The sequence below is a fragment of the Juglans regia genome, chromosome 14 (assembly GCF_001411555.2).
Source record: "Juglans regia cultivar Chandler chromosome 14, Walnut 2.0, whole genome shotgun sequence".
Classification (NCBI taxonomy): domain Eukaryota; kingdom Viridiplantae; phylum Streptophyta; class Magnoliopsida; order Fagales; family Juglandaceae; genus Juglans; species Juglans regia.
Window position 1 is genome coordinate 4,041,592 of NC_049914.1, and position 23,085 is coordinate 4,064,676.

The 23,085-nt window shown below is 39.4% G+C and overlaps 1 protein-coding gene across 3 annotated transcripts in view; it reads left to right on the plus strand.

Moving 5' to 3' along the window:
- The window catches only part of LOC109014163 (ubiquitin carboxyl-terminal hydrolase 13-like), a 33,999-nt gene extending 15,206 nt beyond the window's left edge, over window positions 1–18,793 (plus strand). For 2 of the 3 annotated variants that reach the window (XM_035685421.1, XM_035685422.1), the window contains exons 16-32: window positions 2,475–2,597; window positions 3,171–3,248; window positions 3,383–3,471; window positions 3,540–3,648; window positions 3,767–3,835; window positions 4,001–4,111; window positions 5,522–5,577; window positions 5,692–5,869; window positions 5,976–6,077; window positions 6,184–6,255; window positions 6,495–6,560; window positions 16,355–16,420; window positions 16,889–16,972; window positions 17,152–17,268; window positions 17,446–17,520; window positions 17,647–17,733; window positions 18,173–18,793. In XM_035685421.1, the coding sequence (XP_035541314.1) occupies window positions 2,475–2,597; window positions 3,171–3,248; window positions 3,383–3,471; window positions 3,540–3,648; window positions 3,767–3,835; window positions 4,001–4,111; window positions 5,522–5,577; window positions 5,692–5,869; window positions 5,976–6,077; window positions 6,184–6,255; window positions 6,495–6,560; window positions 16,355–16,420; window positions 16,889–16,972; window positions 17,152–17,268; window positions 17,446–17,520; window positions 17,647–17,733; window positions 18,173–18,214 (1,524 nt within the window). In that variant the 3' untranslated portion in view covers window positions 18,215–18,793. The remainder of the gene's footprint in view (window positions 1–2,474; window positions 2,598–3,170; window positions 3,249–3,382; window positions 3,472–3,539; window positions 3,649–3,766; window positions 3,836–4,000; window positions 4,112–5,521; window positions 5,578–5,691; window positions 5,870–5,975; window positions 6,078–6,183; window positions 6,256–6,494; window positions 6,561–16,354; window positions 16,421–16,888; window positions 16,973–17,151; window positions 17,269–17,445; window positions 17,521–17,646; window positions 17,734–18,172) is intronic. The other variant, XM_035685423.1, reaches the window with a different exon arrangement.
- The last annotated feature ends 4,292 nt before the right edge of the window (window positions 18,794–23,085 follow it).

Consider the following 23,085-nt stretch of genomic DNA (forward strand, 5'->3'; position numbering starts at 1 on the left):
TCCAATTGCACCTACGCCAAATCCATATTCAAATCCCGTACCTCCTCAGCAACTCCATTGGTTCTCTCCAATGGTATGACATCAAGTCCCTTTACCTCTGGTGACCCTTCATGTGCAACTTCAGTGGGTCCCTTCACCAATGGTCTGAGACCATTTTCCTTCAACTCCGACGAGGGAGCCATAGTCTCTTCAAAGTATAGAAGTCACCTGAGGCGAATGACATTCCATTGCAGATGTCTCTACGCAGATACCCGACGTAGAACCCACTTCAAATAACCCATACTTCCTTTTGACCCGCCATACTCTTTTGGATCTGGGTATAGGAACATGACGGAATCCGATTTTCCGTTTTCCTTTATATGAGTTTAAAGGATTCAACCCTATTGCCTCCAGCTGAAAGCAGGTCTATTTTTGTAGACAAAAAAGCTATCGCTGCTTTCAATTCGACAAGTTGGGTTTCCATCTCCTTTAAGGAATTATGCATCGCGACAAGTTGGTTAAACCCATCTCCTTTAAGGAATTATGCATCGCGATAAGATGGTTCTGTGGCGTGATCTGCAAACCAATTCCATCAATCCCCTTACTATGAACCCCCGAAGCATGACCGGTCTTCAGAGCTACCGCATATGATCACCTCGCCACCGTGGATGTACTTGGGTCTTTATGATTCACCTCCAAGTTGATGTTCTCATTTTTCTTTTGGTTTTCCTTCTTTGACCCATCAGCAAAAAGCATATCCGCAGCTTTGCGTAATTCCGTAGCAAATTTCTCCCAACCCAGACCTTCATACCCTTCGGGAATGACTACAACACTCCGCTGGCCTCCTCCACCATATTCAGTGACCGTTAGAAACCTACCATGCTCATTGGAGCATTGTTGAGCCATGAATGTTTTGTTTCCTTCAAGCAAGTGTTTTGTGAAATCCAAATTTCTCTCTGCCTGTACTACTGCTTCCACCGTAGCCATCAGCCATTCTAAACCACTACAACCCATCACTACAAATCTCCAAACCCTTTTACTCCTCTCCACGATTTTTAAGGAAGACCTCCATGTTTGTGGGAAAAGCTCGAAAACCTTCGATTCCACCCAAAAGCGCACCATCTGACCCATACTAACATCAAACCTACGACTTTAGTTGCAGGAGCACGAAAGAGGAACGTAAGCCCCTAACCTGAGTTAACGGAGAAAACAGAGTCGCCGGAGGCCCACAATGTGGTCGCCGGAGTCCGTCGAAACAGTCTATCGAAAACAGTCCGTCAAAAGAGCAAAAACGCAGCAAAACTCCCAGTCGCCGGAGAAGGATAACATCGGAAGCCCCATAACTGAGTCGCCTGAGTCTGTCGTTCAGGTCTGTGGCGGTGTTGAAGATGACGGCAACAATTTGACACTTCCGAGAATGAAGAAAATCGAAAGAGCTAGTTTGCCGGTGAGGACCGATGCCAGATGGCCCACAGCGAGGATGTCGGGGCCTGTTGACCTTGTCTGTGACGGCGGTGTGGTGTCACTCGCCGGTCGATGGTGGGTGTGGGGTGGCGGCGGGATAGGTGGGTATTGGTTTTCTCTCGGCTCATTGTTCACTCACGGGTCTTCGTACGGAGAGATAATTTAAAAAAAATTATTGCATGATAAAATATATATTTGAATAGATAGAGCTGTGCCAGCTCAGTTGTGGACTATGAAGTGTTTTCATTGACTCCAATGGAGCTTGGGATCATATTTAAGCTAATCATGGAATGTTTATATATAGAAGTGGGTGAGTATGTTCCACTAATTTTTGTTATTCCATATGTTTGAAGTAAAAATTTACTAATAGCTTAGCTAGCCTTTCGTTGTCTCTTCTTTCAAGATGTTGGGGATTCAGTCAATCGTGGGTATGGTTTATTTTATTATTTGGTTTAGAAAGAGTGTGAACTCTGCACTCAGCAAAAAAAGAAGTGTGAACTGTGTAGATATATCATCTATGTATATTAGAATATCAGTCTTCAGAATAAAGCATGTAAGAGTGACATTCCAACTGAAATCCTTATAAATTTGATGCTGGACGTAATTGTGATAATCACATGGACAGTTCCATTGACAGTCCTTTTTCTCTACCAAATTCTTTTTTCTCTCCACCTTGGGGCTGAATGGAGTATTCTGCTCTCCCAGTATCTCTAATTGTCTGCCCTGAATAGTTTTATTGGCAGTTACTTTATCTCTAGTAAATGCTGCACTGGCTAGAATATGGATAGTAACATTTTTTGTTTCCTTTTTAAAAGCAGTTGTTCTCTTCTAATTTGTAAATGAACTTTTACCTTTAATACATATTATGGTTGCTGATGGTTATTTTGGATTTTTAATTGAGGTCAACAATTATTATTTAGCAGTTACTCTGGATGATCTTTATGCTTAACAGTTTTCTTATATAAAAATATTCACAGTTGACTGCGATAAGATATTCTTTTATATAGTAATAAATATTACATTTTTCTCAGGAAGAAGTTGCCAAGGAGTTTGGTATACCAGTGCAATGTCAACGTTTCTGGTTTTGGGCAAAGCGCCAAAACCATACCTACCGGCCAAATCGACCACTGACACCTCAGGAGGAAGCACAATCTGTACGTACTTGTTTAGTTTTTCATGTGTCACAGTACACTAAGTAATGTTCTCGAAGTTGTGGTCGTTTGTATATTCATCATTGTTTGACCTCTTGCTCTGTTCCAAAAATTGGGATGTGCCTCAGATGCATCAAAGCAGATGAAAGTGGGAAAGTTGTCAAACTGGAACCCCTCTTTTAACTTTTAAGTGCTCAAGTGATGTGGGCATACTGGGATTTTTTTTTTTTTTTTTTAATTAACATCTTGAGGACCCAGGAGATGTCTAATGAATTGAGGAAGAACATTGTTGATTGTACCAGTTAAGAATGATGGAGATATTTGAAGTTGTACCAGTTACCACGTGATAAAGTGTATCAACACATGAAATTGTGACACCATGATTGAGCATAGGTTAAGACGTGAAATAACATGCCATGAAATTTGCTATAATTTTGCTTGCAGATTTTGGGATATTGTGATTTGAGGTAGTTTGTACATGTGATATAATGCTTTTGCTTCCTAAGAAATGTTCATGGTTGTCTTAGCTTGTTGTTGGCTTGCAAATCTGTGGTATGACACTTTTCTGCATTGTAGGTTGGACAGTTGAGAGAAGTTTCTAATAAGGCAAATAATGCAGAGCTAAAGCTGTTTCTAGAAGTAGAACTTGGGCAGGTAATGCTGTATATCCTATCGACGAGAGTTATCACCGCTGCATTGTTGGTTGTACTCTGTTTTGTGCTATGCTGTTTTTCTTTGATAAATTCTTTGTTTGTTCTGTGCTGTTACCAATTTGTATCGTCATTCAGGATTTGAAGCCTGTTCTTCCTTCTGAAAAGACTAAAGAAGATATTCTGCTATTCTTCAAACTTTATGACCCTTGGAAAGAGGAGCTCCGGTAATTTCTCTCTTTCTTCCCTCCTCATTGGTAGTCACGCAACTCATGCTTTTCTTCTATGATGGCAGATATGTCGGGAGGCTGTTTGTGAAGGGTAGTGGAAAGCCGGCAGAAATATTGACAAAACTAAATGAAATGGCTGGCTTTAGTTCTGATGAAGAAATTGTATTATATGAGGTAAGCTGTATAAGTTCTGTCTGTTGTTCAGCTGTTTTCTAGCTTTCTCAACTGCTTACTGTGTATGGTTTATTCTCTTCCGCCAGCTGTTAGCTTAAGCTTCGTCTTTGATATTCAGGAAATAAAGTTTGAACCCAATATTATGTGTGAACGCATTGACAAGAAGGCCAGTTTTCGTGCAAGTCAGGTATATATCATAGATGACTTGTTGCAAATATTTTTCATTGCGAGGTGTGAGTTGTGGTTGAATACTTTTTTTGTTCATTGCCTTTGCTCTACAGTTGTCCTCTGTAGCAAATTACCACCTGATTTTCTCTATCGTCTTATTTTTAGTTTCATTTTCTTTTTTCAGCTTGAAGACGGAGACATCATTTGCTTTCAGAAATTTTCTCAAGTTGGAAGCAGCGATCAAACTCGTTATCCAAATGTTCCTTTGTTTTTGGAATATGTGCATAATCGTCAGGTCTAGATGAATCCTGAATGTGGAGATCAGGATCTCCATGTTTTTATACTTGTTGAGCTTTTGCATAACTGTGGGTTAGTGGTCTTGATAGACGGACCCTCATTTTATAGATAGAGCAGTCTAGACTCTAGTTAAAATTTACCTTAAATGAGCCCAAATAATATATAATGGCAAATTGTAACACCCCAATGGAAGACTCAAATCCCATGGCCTATACTCCAAAATGACTAGTCAATGATACAATTGGAGCTCCATTGGAACATTATAAAGAGCAAGAACTTCTTCTTCCCAAGCAATGTGAGATCCCATATACCATCTACCCTTACACATCATATGGGGGGGGGTTATTACACAAATAAAATGTTTGGAATTCTGCAAGACTATTCAATAATCATTATTTGTCAGTTAAACTGGCATACAGTGGTTTTTAATCAATCATTTGAATTGATCTTGACCAATTTAGTTACTGGGTCAGTTTGGTTACTCGACAAATCATATTTCCCCACTGTTTATTTTGGCTGGATTTAGGCAGGTTGGCAGCGTTTTTTCTCAATGAAATTGGAGGTTGGTATATGTTGGGTCAAATGAAGTCGGGTTTCGGGTTGAAAAATGTCAGGTCATACTAGACCTATTTGATAATTAGGTTGGGTTCAGATTATCCCATTTTATTGGGCAATAAAATCCCTAACCGTCTATTTATATCATCAGGCGTGTTTTTTGTTTTTGATCACGTGTGGTTGCGTTCTGCCATGTTTAGCTAAGTCTTTGGATGAAATGGCATCCCCCCTTTCTTTGTCTTATAGAAAGAGTGTGGGGTGGGTAACGGATTTAGTCTTCTGCGAGTACATGAGTTGTATTACCTATTAAAAATCATAGGAATAAAATTCTCTTATTAATTATAAAAAAAAACAAATCATAGGAAACGATGTAATAGTTTTAGAGGCTGCTTATTAACTGTGGCAAAAGCATTGACATTGCTCATGTTTTGTGACTTATTCTTAAAGTTACTCTGCTTAGACAGTAGGAGGGCCTATCCATCTTAAATTGCTTCTCAAATTTTTTGTCGAATTGTAGGATTGCTTTCATGATCGCTGGGGGCTAAGCCTTTTGGACAACTTGGATTGCCAAAATTGTTACTGTTCTGTTGTACCAGTTTAATAAATCTTCTATGGTCATTTTTATATTGATCATCAAGTTCGTATTCCATGATGGTCTATCCACTGCAACAATACTGAGATACTGTACTGTGAATTAAATTGATTCTGCAAAATGTGTTCCAAGTTCACGTATCATTACTAGTGGAATGCTTTAAGTAGATAAAATAGTGAAGTGCTGGCATATTTATTTTTACTTTTTCTGATTTCTATTGATTGATTAAAACTGACTGACTTTATAAATATTGATGCATAGGTTGTTCGCTTTCGATCTCTGGAGAAACCCAAGGAGGATGAATTCTGTCTTGAGTTGTAAGTTAGTCCTATACAGAGAACTTTCTCTGCAGTTTCTCTCTGTTGGGGGGAATCAATTTGATTAACTTATATTGTGTATAGCTTACGTTCTCTTTCTCTGGAATTTTCTAGGTCAAAACTTAATAACTATGATGATGTCGTGGAAAGAGTAGCTCAGCATCTTGGCTTGGATGATCCATCCAAAATCAGACTCACATCTCATAACTGTTATTCCCAGCAACCTAAACCGCAACCTATTAAGTACCGAGGAGTGGAACATCTATCTGACATGCTGGTCCATTACAATCAGGTAATTTATATCATGGGTGTTACTCTATTTTGGTCTTGTTACCTTCATATATTTGGTACCCGGTATGTCCCAGTGGCTGATAAAAGTATGCTTTCTTTTTTCTTAGACTTCTGATATTCTCTATTATGAAGTATTGGATATCCCTCTGCCAGAATTGCAAGGCCTAAAAACTTTGAAAGTTGCTTTTCATCATGCTACCAAGGATGAAGTAAGTGCAGATATCAGCCAATTCTCTCAATCAGCTATTCTTTGATTGTATCATGTTTAGTATTGAACTGACTGACTTTAATGAACTACTGGTGTTCTGTTGTCAGGTAGTAATTCATACTATTAGATTACCAAAACAGAGTACCGTGGGAGATGTTATTAATGATCTAAAGACGAAGGTAACCTTGCAACTTTGTTTTTTAAAACTAGATGTCTGTTTCAATTATTATTGGAACTGTGCAGTATAAATTACTGTGGCATGCATTTAACATCCCAATTAGAACATTTTCTCTTTAATCTATGATTGTCGTGAACTATATCCTAATGTTGCTATGCACCAATAAAAAGCGTCACCTATGATTGTGCCTTTACCTATTATTAAAAGCAGCACCTAATATTGTGCCTTTACTTGGAACAGGTGGAGTTGTCTCATCCCAATGCAGAAATTAGATTGCTTGAAGTTTTCTATCACAAGATCTATAAGGTAATCTCTTATTACTTATAAAAGAAAAGATCTATAAGGCAGCGGATATTGTTCCTTTTGAATAGAAATACCTATTGGCTAAGATTAATTACTTGACCAATAAAAAAAAGAAGCTAAGTTAATTACTTCCCCAGTATACTGGAAGTAGGTGATGATAAATTTTGAGTGTACCTTGTGAGTCTTTATTGCGACATGACAAGCTTGTACAATCTCTTTTTGTTTTACATATTAAATTGAAATAACGTTAATGAATGTGCTATAAACTTTCTTGGTAGTAAGAATCATGTAAATATTTTTTTTTAATAAGTATCATGTAAATATTTTAATAGATAACCACACAAATAATGCAACTAAAACTTTCTTTATTCTAGTGTTCAAACTTTCATTTATAAATTTTGCGTCCATCTAGCAGTTGTAGGCTATTTGTAAGGATATTTCCAACTTTAGTTTGCAAAGCTGCAACTTCATTTTGCTGCTTGGATTACCATATTAGTTTAAATACTGATGATGATTGATAGCATTTTGTCAACTATGATTCTTGGTTCTTTCTTCTCTCTGCATTTGTAACACGCCCAAGCTTATAATTGTGACTCCTTCCTTATGAGGAAAGAAAAAATAATTGCCAAACCTCCAACCTGTAAAGGTTTTCAGGTGTCATTATTATTGAACAAGTGGTGTTTAAAATTATTGTACATCCCAATCAGAAGGATATTTGTTAGAAGTTTTTCTTATCTGTCTACACCAAGCACTGGAGCAGAGGAGAGAAAAATGTGTTCTCGAACAAGATAAAGTATGGTTTGGCATGGGGTTGGTCTATGGAAAGATTTTTGAAGGGGCTTGGTGGGATTTTTCAGACATACCAGATATGAGGTGGGCAATGGATCTAAGATAAGAGTTTTGGTGTGATGTGTGGTGTGGAGATCAAATGATTTTTTTGATCAGTAAATAAGAATTTTATTAAAATAGGCGAAGCCAAGTACACGGGACATATATAAGAGCAACACCTATGCATGAGTGTCTAAAGATACAAGGAAATCATGTACGTTTGTTGGAGATTCTATTAAAAGGGCTCTTCTGATCTATTGGCATAATGATGCATTGGTGGCATAATAATTTCCAGGTTTCAACTTATCAAAAATAATTTTCAGGTTTCATGTTTCTCCTCAATGGGAAGTGAACTTTATCAGAGTGGCACAAGACTAGGAGATGGACCTTTTTAACTCATTGAAGGTTAGGTTGTATTTAGCTCGATTTGATACAAGATGGGAAAGACAAAATGCATTGACCAGATCTTGGAAATGAGTGTTTGAAGTTATAAGTTTTCTATAATAGATTGATCCTTTTCCATAGTATTATTTTTCCATGGAAGTTTATTTATGTAAGGCCACCTTGAGAGTGGCTTTCTTGGTTTGGATGGCTGCTCTAGGGAAGATCCTTTCCTGGGCAAACGTACAAAAGAGACATGTTGTGGTAATTGAGTGGTAGATATGTGTTTCTTTAGCTTGATCTTTTGATCTCTTTACATTCTCTGGTCCTAGGTGTATCCGATTTGTATTACTTGTGTACTTGGATATTTCCTGTTTGATCATTGCAAAACTTATTTTACTGCCTAGAAAGTATTACTCCTGGCAATGTGCCAACCCCTTTTGACACATCCTTCCTAAATTGGAATGACCTAAAATGACATTACCAACATTGATTCTAGGTAGCATCAAGGCAAAGAGTATACCTCATGGTGGGATTTGATTAAATTCTTAAGTCTATAGTGGTTCCATGGTAGTGGGCAGTAGTGTTTCCAGAGTTGATTTCCAGCTAACATATTTAAAAAAAAATGGAATGCATTTATGGCCTCAACAAGTCAATCAGAAAATGTATAGTCTTCCAAACTCATATCTTCGCTATTTATTTTGGACAATAATATTGTAGTGAAATTGTTTAAATTTTTCGTTACATAATATAGTGACGGAACTGTTGAGGTTAACCCGGGGTTTTACTTGTTAGTCTTAGTTACAAGTGACTGAAATTCTTATTAATAAACTTGAAAGGCATAGCCCGAGTATGTAAGGAGCATACAACACCTTTTTTTTTATTTTTATAAGTAGCATACAACACCTAACTAACTAGAAATATAAAATGATACAACAAAATCATGAAATTCAGTCCATTAAAATCTATATAAGCTATCCAATGGAACAAAGTATTTGAAAAAGAAGGTTTTAAGCTCCGTTATTGTCTGCTTGCGATCCTCAAAATTTTTCTAGTTCCTTTACCTCCAAATACACCAAGCTAAGCAGTTTTTTTTTTTTTTTTATAGGTAATCATAGAAATTTTATTAATACAAAATCCCAAGTACACAGGTAGTATACAAGAGAAGGAATCTAGTTAGGGCTAAGCAGTTAGAGACCATCTTCCAAACTATTGCATATCTGAGTTTCCATATAACTCTTCTGTTTTCAAAGAGTTCTACCATCCTTCTAGTCAACCCAAGCCAACTCCGCAAAAGTCACCCTGAAAGGCACGCCAATCTGACGATGGAGTAAAAGGCGGTGTATTGATTCCCCACTCTTACACATGCAACACTAGTTTGTCACAATGAGATCACGTTTTGAGGATTTTCCCAAGGAGACTGTCCGTGCATCAAAACATGCCCTTAGAGGCACCTTAGTCCGCCAAATACTTGTCCAAAGGAAGGGGTTACCATCCCAAGGTATAAAGACCTTGTAAAAAGGTTGAATGGTGAACTTCCTTAGGATGGACCCAGAAAATATCATCTGCACCTCCAAAACCTAATCTTCTAGAGTACAAGAGATCGAAGAATTTTGAACCTACTAGTTGTGAGCCGCTAAGAAAAAATTATCATTCCACTGAGGTGAGCTACTGGAGAACATTAATAGCTCAGCTGCTTAGGCCTCGTGCAGACATGCAAAACTGTATGCATATGGGAAAGCTTCCATGAGGGCCTGTCACCTCGGCATAAATCATGCCAAACTCTAGTCCTAGAGCCATCTCCACCTCAAGTCTTCTACGAGTTGAAAAAAATCCTCCATCCTCTCCTTTATGTGTTTCCCTAACCCCACCCCATGTAGCCTTTGTACAGGCTGTTCCATATTATAACGCCACCCACCACAATTACAATCAAATTTGAAATCTACTACAGCTTCCGCAAGGCCTCCCTCTCTTGTTGGTAATTTTTTTTTTGATAAGTAAGAATCTTTATTGAATAGAATGAAACTAGGCAATGCCCAAGTACACAGGAAGTATACAAAGTGAGACACCTAATTACATTCTAGTGAGCTGAAAAGAAGATAGAAACTCATGGACATTCCCACATTCCCACCCTTCAATACAATAGCAGAAAACCAATTTTAAAGAGAGAATACAAAAAAATTCAGGATTTCCCCCACTACACGCTCCTTGTTGTTAAAACACCTATCATTCCTTTCCGACCATAGACAGAACATTAAGCACAAAGGTATCATTCGCCACACTGCTGCCAGTTGAGCGCTATTATGCTTCCTGTTCCAGCACGCTAGCAGTTCCACCACACTCTTAGGCATTACCCAACTCAGCTAGGCTCTATTAAGGATACAATCTCATAACTCCCCAGCCACCTCACAATGTAAAAGCAAATGATCTATCGATTCTCCATTCATTTTACACATATAGCACCACTCAATGACCACCATACCTCGCTTTCTTAAATTATCAACCGTCAAAATCTTCCTAAGTGCAGCTGTCCAATAAAAAACGCAGCCTTAGACGGCATTAAAACCTTTCAAATGCTCTTCCACGGAAAGAATGTGGGCTGTTGGACTGTCAAATCTTGTAAAAGGATTTAACAGTAAACTTTTTTCTCCCCGTGTGAATCCACAACATTCGGTCACCCCTATTTCCTCATAACTTTGTTGAATACAAGTAGCTTTAAAAATCTGCCATCTCATCAAGTTCCCAATCTTGAGCATTTCTAGTAAAAGTGACATTCCAAGTTACCGTCCCATTGGCATGACACAACAATTCTGAAACTGCAGCTTGCTGATTTCCAGCCAAGTTAAATACAATTGGAAAAACAGTGGAAAGAGGGCTCTCCCCACTCCAAGCATCGAACCAAAAGCAGGTTCTTGCTCCATCACCCACCTCAAACTTGATATGTTTTTCAAAAGTGTTCCACCCCTTTCTAATAAATTTACATAGGCTTAATCCATAAGACACCCTACCCTCCTTAGAACACCATCCCCCCCATGCACTACCATACTTGTGATCAATAACCTCTCTCCACAACGAGTTCCCTTCCATTCGATACCTCCACAACCACTTTCCTAAGAGTGCCTTGTTTAAAATGCTCAAATTTTGCACCCCTAATCCACCATTCGCAATTGAACAACTCACCCTTTGCCAACTTACAAGGTAAAATTTAATTTCCTCCCCCATGCCACCCCATAAGAAAGCTCTAAACAGCTTTTCTATTTGGTTTGCCACACCCATCGGTAGTGGGAAAAGAGAAAGATAGTAAGTGGGAAGGTTGGAAATGGTGCTTTTGATAAATGTTAATCTCCCCCCTTTTGACAGATAAAGTCGCTTCCATCCCGATAATCTTCTCTCAATCTTCTCTATCACCCCATCCCAAATACTCTTTGTTTTGAATGACGCCCCCAAGGGAAGTCCAAGATATTTCATAGGAAGGGAAGCAATTGTACAGCCCAACAACTCTGCTAGAGAAGTAATATTACTCACATACCCCACCGGTACCAACTCCGACTTCCCCAAGTTCACCTTGAGTCCCGAAACAGCTTCAAAGCACAACAAAACAGCCCTTAGAGCTTGAATCTGCTCACTAACAGCATCACAAAAGATGAGCGTATCATCCGTGAATTACTGAGAAATGGAACTGACACCATTATTGTTGTTGCCCACCGAAAAACCAGCAAGAAATCCCCCCTTACGGCAGCCTCCACCATGCGACTCAATGTCTCCATTACTAAAACAAAGAGGAAAGGTGATAGCGGATCCCCTTGTCGCAAACCCCTCTAGTCTAAAAAAAACCACAAGATTTTCCATTAACCAAAACCGAAAACTGAGCGGTCAAAACACAATTTTTAATCTATTCGCACTACCTGTCCCCAAAGCCACATCTTCTAAGCATATAAAGTAGCAAGTCTCAACACACATGGTCATAAGCCTTTTCCATGTCTAGCTTGCAAAGGACTTCCAAAATGTCTTCTCTTAACCGGCTATCCAAATACCCATTTGCTATCAAAACTGAATCCAAAATTTGCCGACCCCAAACGAAAGTATTTTGAGGTTTGAAAATGAGTTTGTCCAACACCAAACTCATACGATTAACTAACACCTTTGATATGATTTTGTACATCCCACCTACCAAGCCAATAGGCTGGAAGTCTTTTAAATCATGGGCACCAACTATCTTTGGGATGAGAGCAATGAAAGTAGCGTTTAATGACTGCTCAAACTTAAGATTATAATGAAAAGTATGAAAAATCTGCATCACTTCCTCCTTCACTATATCCCAACACTCTTGAAAGAAAGCCATAGAAAAATCATTCAAGCCTGGGGCCTTATCTTTGCACATACCTCTCACCACTAGATACACCTCCTCTTTAACAAGCGGCCTCTCCAACCAACTTGCTACATCTGAATCTAGCTGGTCAAAAATTAAACCGTCAAGTTTGGGGTGCCATTCTACTTTTTCAGCTAGGAGATCCTCGTAGTACTGCATTTTATGATCTTCGATCTCTTCGGGAGAATGTAACACATTTGCGCCTGAACGAAGGACTTCAATAGCTGTTGCGCCTATGAGAATTGGCCACCTTATGAAAGAAATTTGTGTATTTATCCCCCTCCTTCAACCAAAGCACCATTGATTTTTGTCTCCAAGATATTTCTTCCATCAACAAGACTTTCTCAATTTTGGTCACCACCACATTCTTTCTTAACAAAGAATCCTCATTAACGTTCCCTTCCTCCAATTAGGGGTGGACAGCAGGGCTCCGTACCCCGCTGCCCCGCCCCCCGCTCCGTTCCACTCCACATATATATATTTAATATATATATATATATAAATACATTGTATATAGATATATACAATTTATTAAAGACTTGAAATTGTATTCAAGTCATTGGATTGCCTTGACCTCCTAGGCCAACCTTTATATAGGAGGCCAAGGCAATACAATAGTCATCCTTAAGCAATGTGAGACTTAGTAGTCCAAAATCTAACTCTAACGAGTTTAAGTTCTTTTTGTATTTATAAATTGGGTCTAAAAAAATATTTTTGGACCCAAAAAATTTTTTTTAGACCCAATGTGTTGGCCTTGGGGGGGGCAGGGCGGATGAAATTTTTTCCCCTGCCCCCCGGCACTAGGGCGGGGGAAAAAACCCCACCCTCGCATGGTGCAGGGCGGGGTGCGGGGAAGGGTAACCCCCGCCCCGCACGGCACCATGCGGTTATCAGCCCTACCTCCAATGCTTGCAACTCATCCCAAAGAATATTTTTCTGCACTTTCGTGTGTCTAAATACTTCTTCATTCCACTTCTTTAAATCAGTCTTTAGAGCTTTAAGTTTGCCCGCCACTATGAAACTAGGGGTACCATCAAAAGAATAAGCTTCCCACCAAGCTCTTACCTTCTCTGCAAATCTTTCAACTTCCAACTACATATTCTCAAATTTGAAATGACGCCTACTCCCATGTATGCCACCACAGTCAAGAAAAATTGGAAAATGATCAGAGCATACCCGTGGCAACCTTTTCTGACATAGATATGGAATGTGCGTCTCCCACGAAGAAGTGACTAGAAATCTATCCAACCTTGACCACCCTCGACTGTTGGACCAAGTATAGGCCCTCCCTTCCAAAGGAAGATCCACAAGATTCAAATAAAAAATAGCTCTGAGAAGTCTTCCATTGCTCTTGTCGACGTAGATTCCCCCGCCCTCTCACTAGGGAACCAGACAATGTTGAAATCACCACAAAAAATTCAAGGTAAATCCCAAAAAGAATACAAACCCGCCAATTCCTCCCACAAAGAGCTTCTATCACTATCCACATTGGGTCCATACACACCCGCAAAAGTCCACCTCCACCCATCTTCAATATTCCTAAAAATTACAGCCATTGAAAAATACCCGATACAATCCTCTACCATCTCCACTACTCTCTTATCCCACATCACCAACACACCTCCCGAAGCCCCTGACGAAGCTAAATAATATCACCCCACAAAGGAGCAACCCCACAAGCTATGGATTATGTTTCTATCAATACCACTCAACTTAGTCTCTAGCAAACAAATAATGTCAACTTTCTAGCTACGGAGAAGGGATCTAATGCGAAGATGTTTATTCACGTCATTGATCCATCTTACATTCCAAGAAAATATTTTAGGCTTCATTAACAAAAGTAGAGTCCCTTTTTCTCTGTCTCTCTCCGAAGTTCCCTCTTTATTGTCGTAGTTAATAGAACATTGCAGTCGTTTCAACTCTCTCTCCTTTCTAATAGTTGACTTCGTGGCCGTGGAACGACCAGCTTCAATGGCTACTAGGAGAGCCATGAATTGTTCTTCGTAGCCATCACAGGATAGTCACACCCAACCTTGAAGCTTCGCCACTTTTTTTAATACCCATTATGATGCTCTAGGTGCAATCTAAGGGTGAAGCATCTGTAAGGGTGACAGACCACCGAAGCTTTTTTTCCACAGGAGCTAACGAAGCTTTTTTTCCCACTGAGTTTTCCACGATTTCCTCTTCCTCCATTGTCGGCGCATAGGACACCACCTCCAACCCTCCCGAAGCTTCCTCAGAAGCTGTTGGGACTTTTTGTGCTTGGGATGGAACCATTGGCTTGAGAACACTGGCCAAAACAACCTCGTGAGAACTGGCCGAAACAGCCTCAAGAACGACAGACTTGCCACTTCTCGTAGACGTCTCCTCTGACCTTGGTGCGGTTGTCTGTGCGCTAGCGACTTCCGTCAAGGTGGTCTGTACAGTTACCGGGGCGTCGTGAACAAGAGAGACGGTAGAAATCCCTCCTCCAAGCTCTGATAGTACAACCTCTGGTGACGGGACCTCCATCAGAGCTTCTGCGACCTTCGGCGAGGTCGTCTGAGGCTTCATTGGCGGCGGTGGCTCAGACCCACTCATCGACAGGCCACCAACTACTTCTTTCTCCAGAAAGGACCACCAACGTGCTGCTGAGCGGGCGTCTCCTTGGGCTGAAGCCCATAACCAAAGCTGACCTGGCCCTTCCCTTTAGGTCCTTTACCCAGCCCTCTCTCCATTTCAGTTGAGCCCAGTTCACCACCCAAGCCCAAGCCCACCAAGCCCTTGCCCTCAACGCACCGTATTAGACTTAGGACTTTATCAGTTAACTCCCCCAGCGAGCTCTGCATATCACGCAGCTCCTGCAAAAGCCTTGCCTCTTTCTGCCCAACCATCCCCCTGCCAACTCCCCCTCGGCTCTGAACAACTACCGAAAAGGGAGGTGTACCCTTTTGCAGGTTTGCCATAACAGATTGCTGTGCGGCTCAAGGTATCTCCAAGGCTCCCTTGTATGACCTTGACGACAAGGCTGCCGCCATCGTTGATGGTGAGTTTCTCCCCTGACCACCTTCTCTGCCCATATCCTTCAACACTGCCGCTAGCTTCCTCCACCCCATTCTAGCCCTATCCTTAGGTATGAGAATAAAACTTCAGTGACCTCCTCCACCGTACTCCACCAAGGCCATGTAGGAGCCACGGGGATTTGAACAGCACTGGGCAATGAAGCCTCTGTCACCTTCCCGATGAGCAGAGTAGTGCCCTTTGCTCCCAGTCTTCAGACATTCCTCCAATGTATTTGCCACCCATCGGATAGTGTCTAACCCTAGCCTCAAACAACTCGCACCTTTCCACTCTTTCTCCGTAATGCACACCTTGCACCCATCTCTTCTCACCTCAAACACCTTTGAATCGATAGCTTAACAACTAAAACAAATCATTTCCTTACAACGGTACCAGGTATCCCACCATCAAAAGCCCACAGCCACCATCGGCGACGTGGTACTGGTTTACGTAACAGTTATAAGTGTACAGAGAGAAAACTAGAAGTGTACGGAAAGAAACCTAGAGTCATGTACAGTTTTTAAGTAACCCCTCTTGTTGGTAATGCCATTATCACTTCCATAGAAGGGCATGATTGAATCAAAGCAAGTTTCGAACTCCCAAATCTCCCTAAAAAATTGGAGTGCACATGTTGGCCTAGTTTACGGATTGAAGTTTGAACTCTTTACCTAGTGTGTTCCATAAAGCCCCCTTGTAGCTTCTCTTGTGATTTACTAATGCAACACTTTCTTTTATTCCTAAAAGAGGTAATACCATCTATTGATTTTTAATCAAAGTTCGCTTATAAAATAAAATTAAGGAAAATTTTCTGTTGGGAAGTCTGGTTTGAGAGGGTTATTGCAAGGCAGTGGTATTTTTTTGTGTGCAACAGAGTGAAGGAAAAGGTAATAAATTTTTACCCCATAATTCCAATAGATTGACCCTTTTATCTTGTATGTATGAATGTATATGCATAAAGTTTACTTTTAGAAAAATGTATATGCATAAGGTTTGTATGTGTACTAGGCAAAAGCATGGAGTGCACATATTGTTGCTTCGTGCACACTAAATTCTGGGTTTGGGTTTGCAATGGCCTTCTTCTGAAGTTAACTAAAATTTGTCTGATGCGTCTTAGAAATTACTACATGTATTTATACTTTCCTTAATTCTGCGATTTTTCTTTTCCTTTTTTTTTTTGCAGATTTTCCCACTCAGTGAAAAGATTGAAAATATTAATGATCAATATTGGACATTACGTGCAGAGGAGGTAAGTTATATTTTGGCACGTAGATGAGTGGGAGGTTTTACTGTGTGCGCGCAATTTTTTTTTTCCTTTTTGTTAATTGTTAGTTGCTTGAATGAATCTGGTTCCTTGATTTGATTTTTTGAACCAGTTGAAATGATAAGACCCTGGACTGATTTTCTTGACTTATTAAAAAAACAAAAGAATGTATCAATTTAGAAGGCACCTCAGCCCTCGCCACTCTCCTTGTTTGACATGTAGGTCTTTGGAAATTCTTCAAAAGAACATCTTTGACGTGGGGTACTGGTCTTTGAGAAATGTCTCTTTTTGGGTTATTATGTTATTTTTATAGATCGGAACATAAACTCTGCAAGACCAACCTGTGGTGACCAATTCAGATTCTCAGATTTCATGATAGTGGAATTTTCTCCTAAATGAAAGTTTCCTTTGTGCTTGAGATTAGAGTCTGACGTTGATTTCTTGTTGCCGCAGATTCCTGAAGAGGAGAAAGACCTTGGTCCTCATGACCGCTTAATTCATGTTTATCATTTTATGAAGGATACAGCACAGAACCAGGTAGGGAGCACTTATGGATGACTATTTTTCAATCCCTCTAGTTCTACGAGTTGTTTTTTTTTTTTTCCCCCTATTTCTTGGCATAGTTCTATGAAGCTATTAGTCACTTGCTTAACTGAGATTTACATATTCTTGTGCTTATTTTTAAACTCTTTTCTGTTGTCTTTTGGATCTAACAGCAGGTTCAAAATTTCGGGGAACCCTTTTTCTTAGTTATCCATGAAGGTGAGACATTAGCTGAAGTTAAAGTGCGGGTTCAGAAAAAGTTGCAAGTTCCTGATGAGGAGTTTTCCAAGGTATGTTCTTCATGTCTTCTCAGGTACTGTCATACTTGGGCAAAAACTCAACTTGTGTGTCACATTGTTTCCTATCATGTTTATGTGATTTTGCACCATGCGGTTGTAGACCATAAGCTTAGCTTGTTTTTGAACTTTATCTCACCTTTTCCCCTCATGCAACAATTGTTTCTTCAGTGGAAGTTTGCATTTTTGTCATTGGGTCGTCCAGAGTATCTCCAGGACTCTGATATTGTGTCTAGTCGGTTTCAGGTGTGTCTATCTGCTCTCTCTCTCTCTCCCCCTCTCCCCAACACTAAACATGCCTGCAGTAATTTCAAATTTAAATGTTGTTAAGCTGTTAGCCCTTATTTCTCCGAGTCACTTCTGATTTTGTAGAGAAGGGATGTTTATGGTGCTTGGGAGCAGTATCTTGGGCTCGAACACACAGACAATGCTCCTAAGAGGTCATATGCAGCCAATCAGGTATGTAATTGCCTTGCATTATATTTCAAGGTCTCTAATTGTGTTGGGTATTAAAAGGAACTTTCTCAAAAGAAAGATGTTAAACGAATTAGAGAACAATCTGAAGTAATAAACCTTCTGCAATGATTAAGAGAATCAACAAAGATGATCGTGCTCACAACTCTTGCTTTCGCCTAGTACACTTTCCTGTACTGGTAATGATCTGCACAATACGTTAATTGGTTCTGGCTGCCTCTCTTTTAGGGGGAAGAGGCATATGGTGTTTCTTTATAATCTTTTGGCATCATAATACTTGAGAGGTTTTCATAGCAAACAGAATTTACATATTAATTTTTTTTGGGGGGGAGGGGCCTCCCCTAACCCGATGAAGATGATGGTGCTAGTAATAGATTTGTAGTATTTGCGGCCTTTGTGGTGACTTTGCATCTCAATTTTGCAGAATCGTCACACATTTGAGAAGCCGGTGAAAATATACAATTAGAAAAAATGGACGTTTCTCCATTTCGTCTGATGGCCCCAAAATATATGACACCCAACCTACAGATGGAGTTGCAGCTCTGTGAAAAGAGTGGATGAAGCACAATGGAAGCTTGCCGTCAGTTTCTGGAAGAGTAATAATTGATCGTACACGTGTAACTGTTTTTGTTGGGGATGAAGGGGGTGTTTAGAAATCTTAATCTTGATGCTATTTTTTGTTCTATAGCTCAGACTTCTCTCTCACTTTCAGGCAACCATTTCTAAGGATAAGTAGGTGTCATTTTACCTATAATTCTATTGTAATCTAGTACATAAGATTTTTGGTGGTGGGTGATGCATAGAGGGTGGGGTATAGGTGTGTTTCTAGTTTTACTTTCTATTTTTGTCTGATCATCATCCTGTTGTGTTGTTTTCCCTAGATGCATAAGAGGATAAGGGGTATGTGTAATATTTTTAGTCTGGTTTCGAGGATTTGTGTGAAAAAAGGAAACTACCGAAACATCCCTCAGGTGCGCCCTCATCCCAAATTAACTACAAGAATCCTTTCAATTATTTGATGCTTTTGCCCATTTTTCTTTATTAATTTTTAGTTGGCAATGTGTTATTGTGGCCTAAAGCCATTGTCTTACACGCTCCTCTATAGTTTTATGCAAACTTCAGCATTATAATGTCTTCATCAGCTTCAGTTTATAAAGGTGTTGAGGGTATTAAAGGATGGAATAAATAGCCTTAATATTACAAGCATTGTTCGAGCACTAGGATGGATGTGCTACCTATTGTGAGGACTCTGTTTAGTGGTGGTTTCTTATAAAGCAATTGAACTAAGACCTTATAACCTTGATCCCAAAACTTCTGTCCAACACATTATGCAGTGTCCTCTATAAATTCCTAGCTAGCTAGCTAGCCAGCCACCTGAAAATTGTTCTTCCTAAGCTCATCTTTCCTTTGCAATTATTATGTCTCTTCCAAGATAATTACCATTTTGGCTAATGAATTATCTTTTGAAAAAGAAAAGAGGAAAAGAGAACGAAAAAAGAAAACGTGTGAAAAATAGTTCATATTTTGGTGCACTTATTAAAAAAGTTGAATGGATTTGGCCCTCCTCGACTTCTTAACCCGTTTACCTCTAATGCTTGAAACTCTAATTTTATGTCTACAATGTGAACATAAGGTACATTATATCATAACCTCCCTTTTTTTTTTTTTATTTCTCGGCAAGTTAGCTATTTCATTATAAAAAAAATTGGAGAAAGAAATATGTAGTTTGAGTGTTTAAATAGTACAAACCAGGAGCGTCATTTCCACTATGAAATTTCAGCAGTGTTGGTGGAATGGTGGAGAGGGGCAAGTTTCCATATTGATGATTGGAAGCAGACCATTGCGCTATTTCATGCGCACATCGATTTTGTGATCGATCAACTTTTCTTACAATCCAGTTTTCAAATGATTGAAGCAGATATCTTGAGTCTGATGAGATACCTTGAATTTCCCAATCAAATCTGGAGTCTTGGTCTAAAATGGAATCAATCATTTGTTGGGAGTCTTCTTCAATATGTAATTTTTTCAAATTTCTGTGGTGTGCCTCTTGGATGCCTTCAAGCGATGCAGGTGCCTCACCCATATTAGGATTGATGCTGCTAATGAAACTTGTGGTAACGAAGATGGGGCTTCCATCACTTGATCTGCAAATGGATGTTGTGGTGCATCCTTGTCCTCTGATTGCCACATCAAATTGAAGCAGATTAAAGCCTTCTTTAATAATATTTGATCTGACTATGGGATGATCAGACTTCTGAGCCCAAGTTGATATGTGGTCCAAAAGAAGAGAGGTTATAGACAAGATAAGCTGAGTTGGTGACGGTTTGGAAGCTGTGGATGACTTTGTTTCTGAGGAACCAAATGCAATCCATAGCTAAAGATGCAAAGAGTTGGAAATTTTGGGTCTCTTCTTTAGCAATCAAAAGAGATCTTGAGGGATTGAGGATGTTGTTTATCCAGACTGTGATGGGAAACTCATTAAATTTTGAGATGTCAATGGGTCAACTTGATTGCCTCCATAGAATTCTGGCAAAATAGCAGTTGAAAAACAGATGGTGGAGGGTTTCCACTTGTGTTTCACAAAGGGGACAAAGTATTTGATCAGCATTATGATTGATGGCTGTTTTGAAAAGTGATTTTGTTGGAAGGATGTTACGAGCAACTTTCCAAATTAGAAGTTTGAGGCAGTCTTGAATTTTGAGTTTCCACAGCTTTTTCCAAGAAATGTCTGAGACAAATGTTTCGGAGGTATTAACCAAAGTTGCATAAGAAGACTTCGTAGAATAGTTTCCTGAATAGTGATGAGTCCATTTTATTTTATCTTGCACTTGGGAAAAGTTATGCCTTAACAGAGGGATTTTGAGAATTTCTTGGACTGAATGTGGCGAGAAAAGGGTGTGAAGAAGGAGCGAGTTCCATCTCCTAGGTTCCTCAAGTGTAAGGTCAACAACCTTGAGGCTCAGATCAATGATGGGATTATCTGAATTTGGTTTAGGGATATGAGTGTTCATTGTTGGAATCCAGGGGTCTAACCAGACCCTTGTTGAGACCCCATTATTGATCTGAAAATAGATACCCTTTTTGAGAAAAGTTCTATTTTTTAAGAGGCCTTCAAAAACCAAGAATTGGAGGACTTTTCCTGAATCTAAAAAATTCTGGAATTTTTAGATATTTCTTTGTTAAAAAATCTTTCCAGAGGCTGCTTAAGTTGTTGATGAGGGACCAGAGGAACTTCATGTTGAGGGCTTTATTGAAGAGATGGCAACTTTTGAGACTAAGGCGAGAAGAGATTTTGGTATGCATATTGATTTCCAAGATTTTGGGGCGAATCCTTTTGTAGAATTCTGATCCTTACCCCACCAGAATTTTCTAAACATGCTGTCAATGTGAGTGGCCACATATTTTGGCATTTTGAGGGTAGTCATAGTGTATGAGGGGATTGAAGCTGCAATTGATAGGATGAGGGTAGTTCTGCTAGCTTGGGATAAAACTTTTGTTTTCCACCCCTGAAGTTTGTTTTGGATTTTTTCAATGGTTTCTTTGAAGATGTGTTTTTTTTAAGGCCCGATGAAGAGTGGGAGGTCTAAGTATCTGAGTTTTGAGGTGCAAGTCTTGAAATCTAGAAAGTTTTTGACTTCCCTTTTTGAGCAAATTGGAGTATTGTTGCTAAAATGGATGGTGGACTTGTTGTTGTTGATCTTTTGACCAGACCAAGCAGTGTATGTATTAATGCAGTGAGCCAAAGTAGCTGTTGTGGAATGGTTTACTTTCCCAAATAGAATGAGGTCATCTGCAAAGAGAAGATGAGTTATAGAAAGACCTCCTCTAGAAATTTTAATACCTTCAAGATGGTTGAGATTTTCTTCTCTAAGGATTAGGTGGGAGATGACCTCACTTCCAATAATGAAAAGGAATGAGGAGAGTAGATCTCCTTGTCTGAGACCTCTTGATGGTTGGATAAAACCAGAAGGTGAACCATTTATAAGAATGGAATAAGAGACCGTAGACAAGCATTCTTTGATCCAACCTATCCATTTTTTACTAAACTCTTGGATCTCGAAGATTTTGAGTATGAAAGGCCACTCCATATAGTCAAAAGCTTTTTCCATATCAATTTTGATGGCCATGAGACCAGTTTTGCCTTTTTTCTTTTTAAGAAAGTGGAAAATTACTTCGGCCAGGATGGTGTTATCTTATATAAGGCGACCAGGGACGAAAGCTGATTGGTTTGGAGAGATGATTGACAAGAGAATTACTTTGAGCCTATTTGCAAGGATTTTTGCAATAACTTTATAACAAACATTTGCCAGACTGATTAGACGGAAATGATGGACTTGATTTGGAGAGTTGATTTTTGGAATAAGGGCAATGTTTGTGTGATTTATTGCCTTGAGCAGCTTCCCTTGGGTAAAGAAATTGATGATGGTAGCTATGAGATCAGGTTTAACTATTTCCCAGTAAGTCTTGTAGAACAAACCAGTGAAACCGTCAGGTTCGGGAGCTTTTGAAGAGGGGGTTTGTTTCAAGGTGTTAAGGATTTCTTCATCCGTTGGGATTTTGCATAGAATCTCATTTTGAGCATCTGATATTTTTTCAGGGAAAAGAGCTTCAAGGCTTCCTGATAGATCAGGGCTTGTGGTGGTGAAGATTTTTTTGAAGTGTTGAAACTTTGACTCAATTAGAAGGGGATCAGACGTCCATTGTCTATCCTCAAACTTGAGGCAATTTATGGAGTTTCTTCTGCGTTTTATGGTAGTGGAAGCATGAAAGAATTTTGTGTTTAAATCAGTGGTGGTGAGCCAGGTATTTCTTGATTTTTGTCGCCACAATGATTCTTCTCTACGAAGTTGTTCATTGAGATTAAACTTGATGTGTTCCTCCATGAGAGTTGAGTCAGGAGTTGGATCTTTTGATTGGATGTCCTTGAGAGTTTTTGTCAGAAGATTGATGTTTGTTTGTATGTTACCAAAACTGTTTTTGTTCCAAATCTTGAGTGCAATTTTGGTTGTTTGCAATTTTTTCACCAGAATGTAAGCAGGGGTGCCTTCAAAGTAAGTGTTCCAAGCTATTTTTATGGTATCAAAGCACGAAGGGTCTCTATTCCAAAACTCTTCAAACTTGAAGGATTTTTTTTTAATCCAAATTTTGATGTTTCAAGAATAATAGGGGAATGATCCGAAGCACTTCTGGGAAGATATGTTATTGAGGCATCCGGGAAGAGAGTATTCCAATGAAGATTTATGACGGCTCTGTCTAATTTTTCTCTAATGTGGTGAGCCCCTTGTTTATTATTAGACCAGGTATGAGGGGTGCCAAATGCTCTTAGATCTATGAACC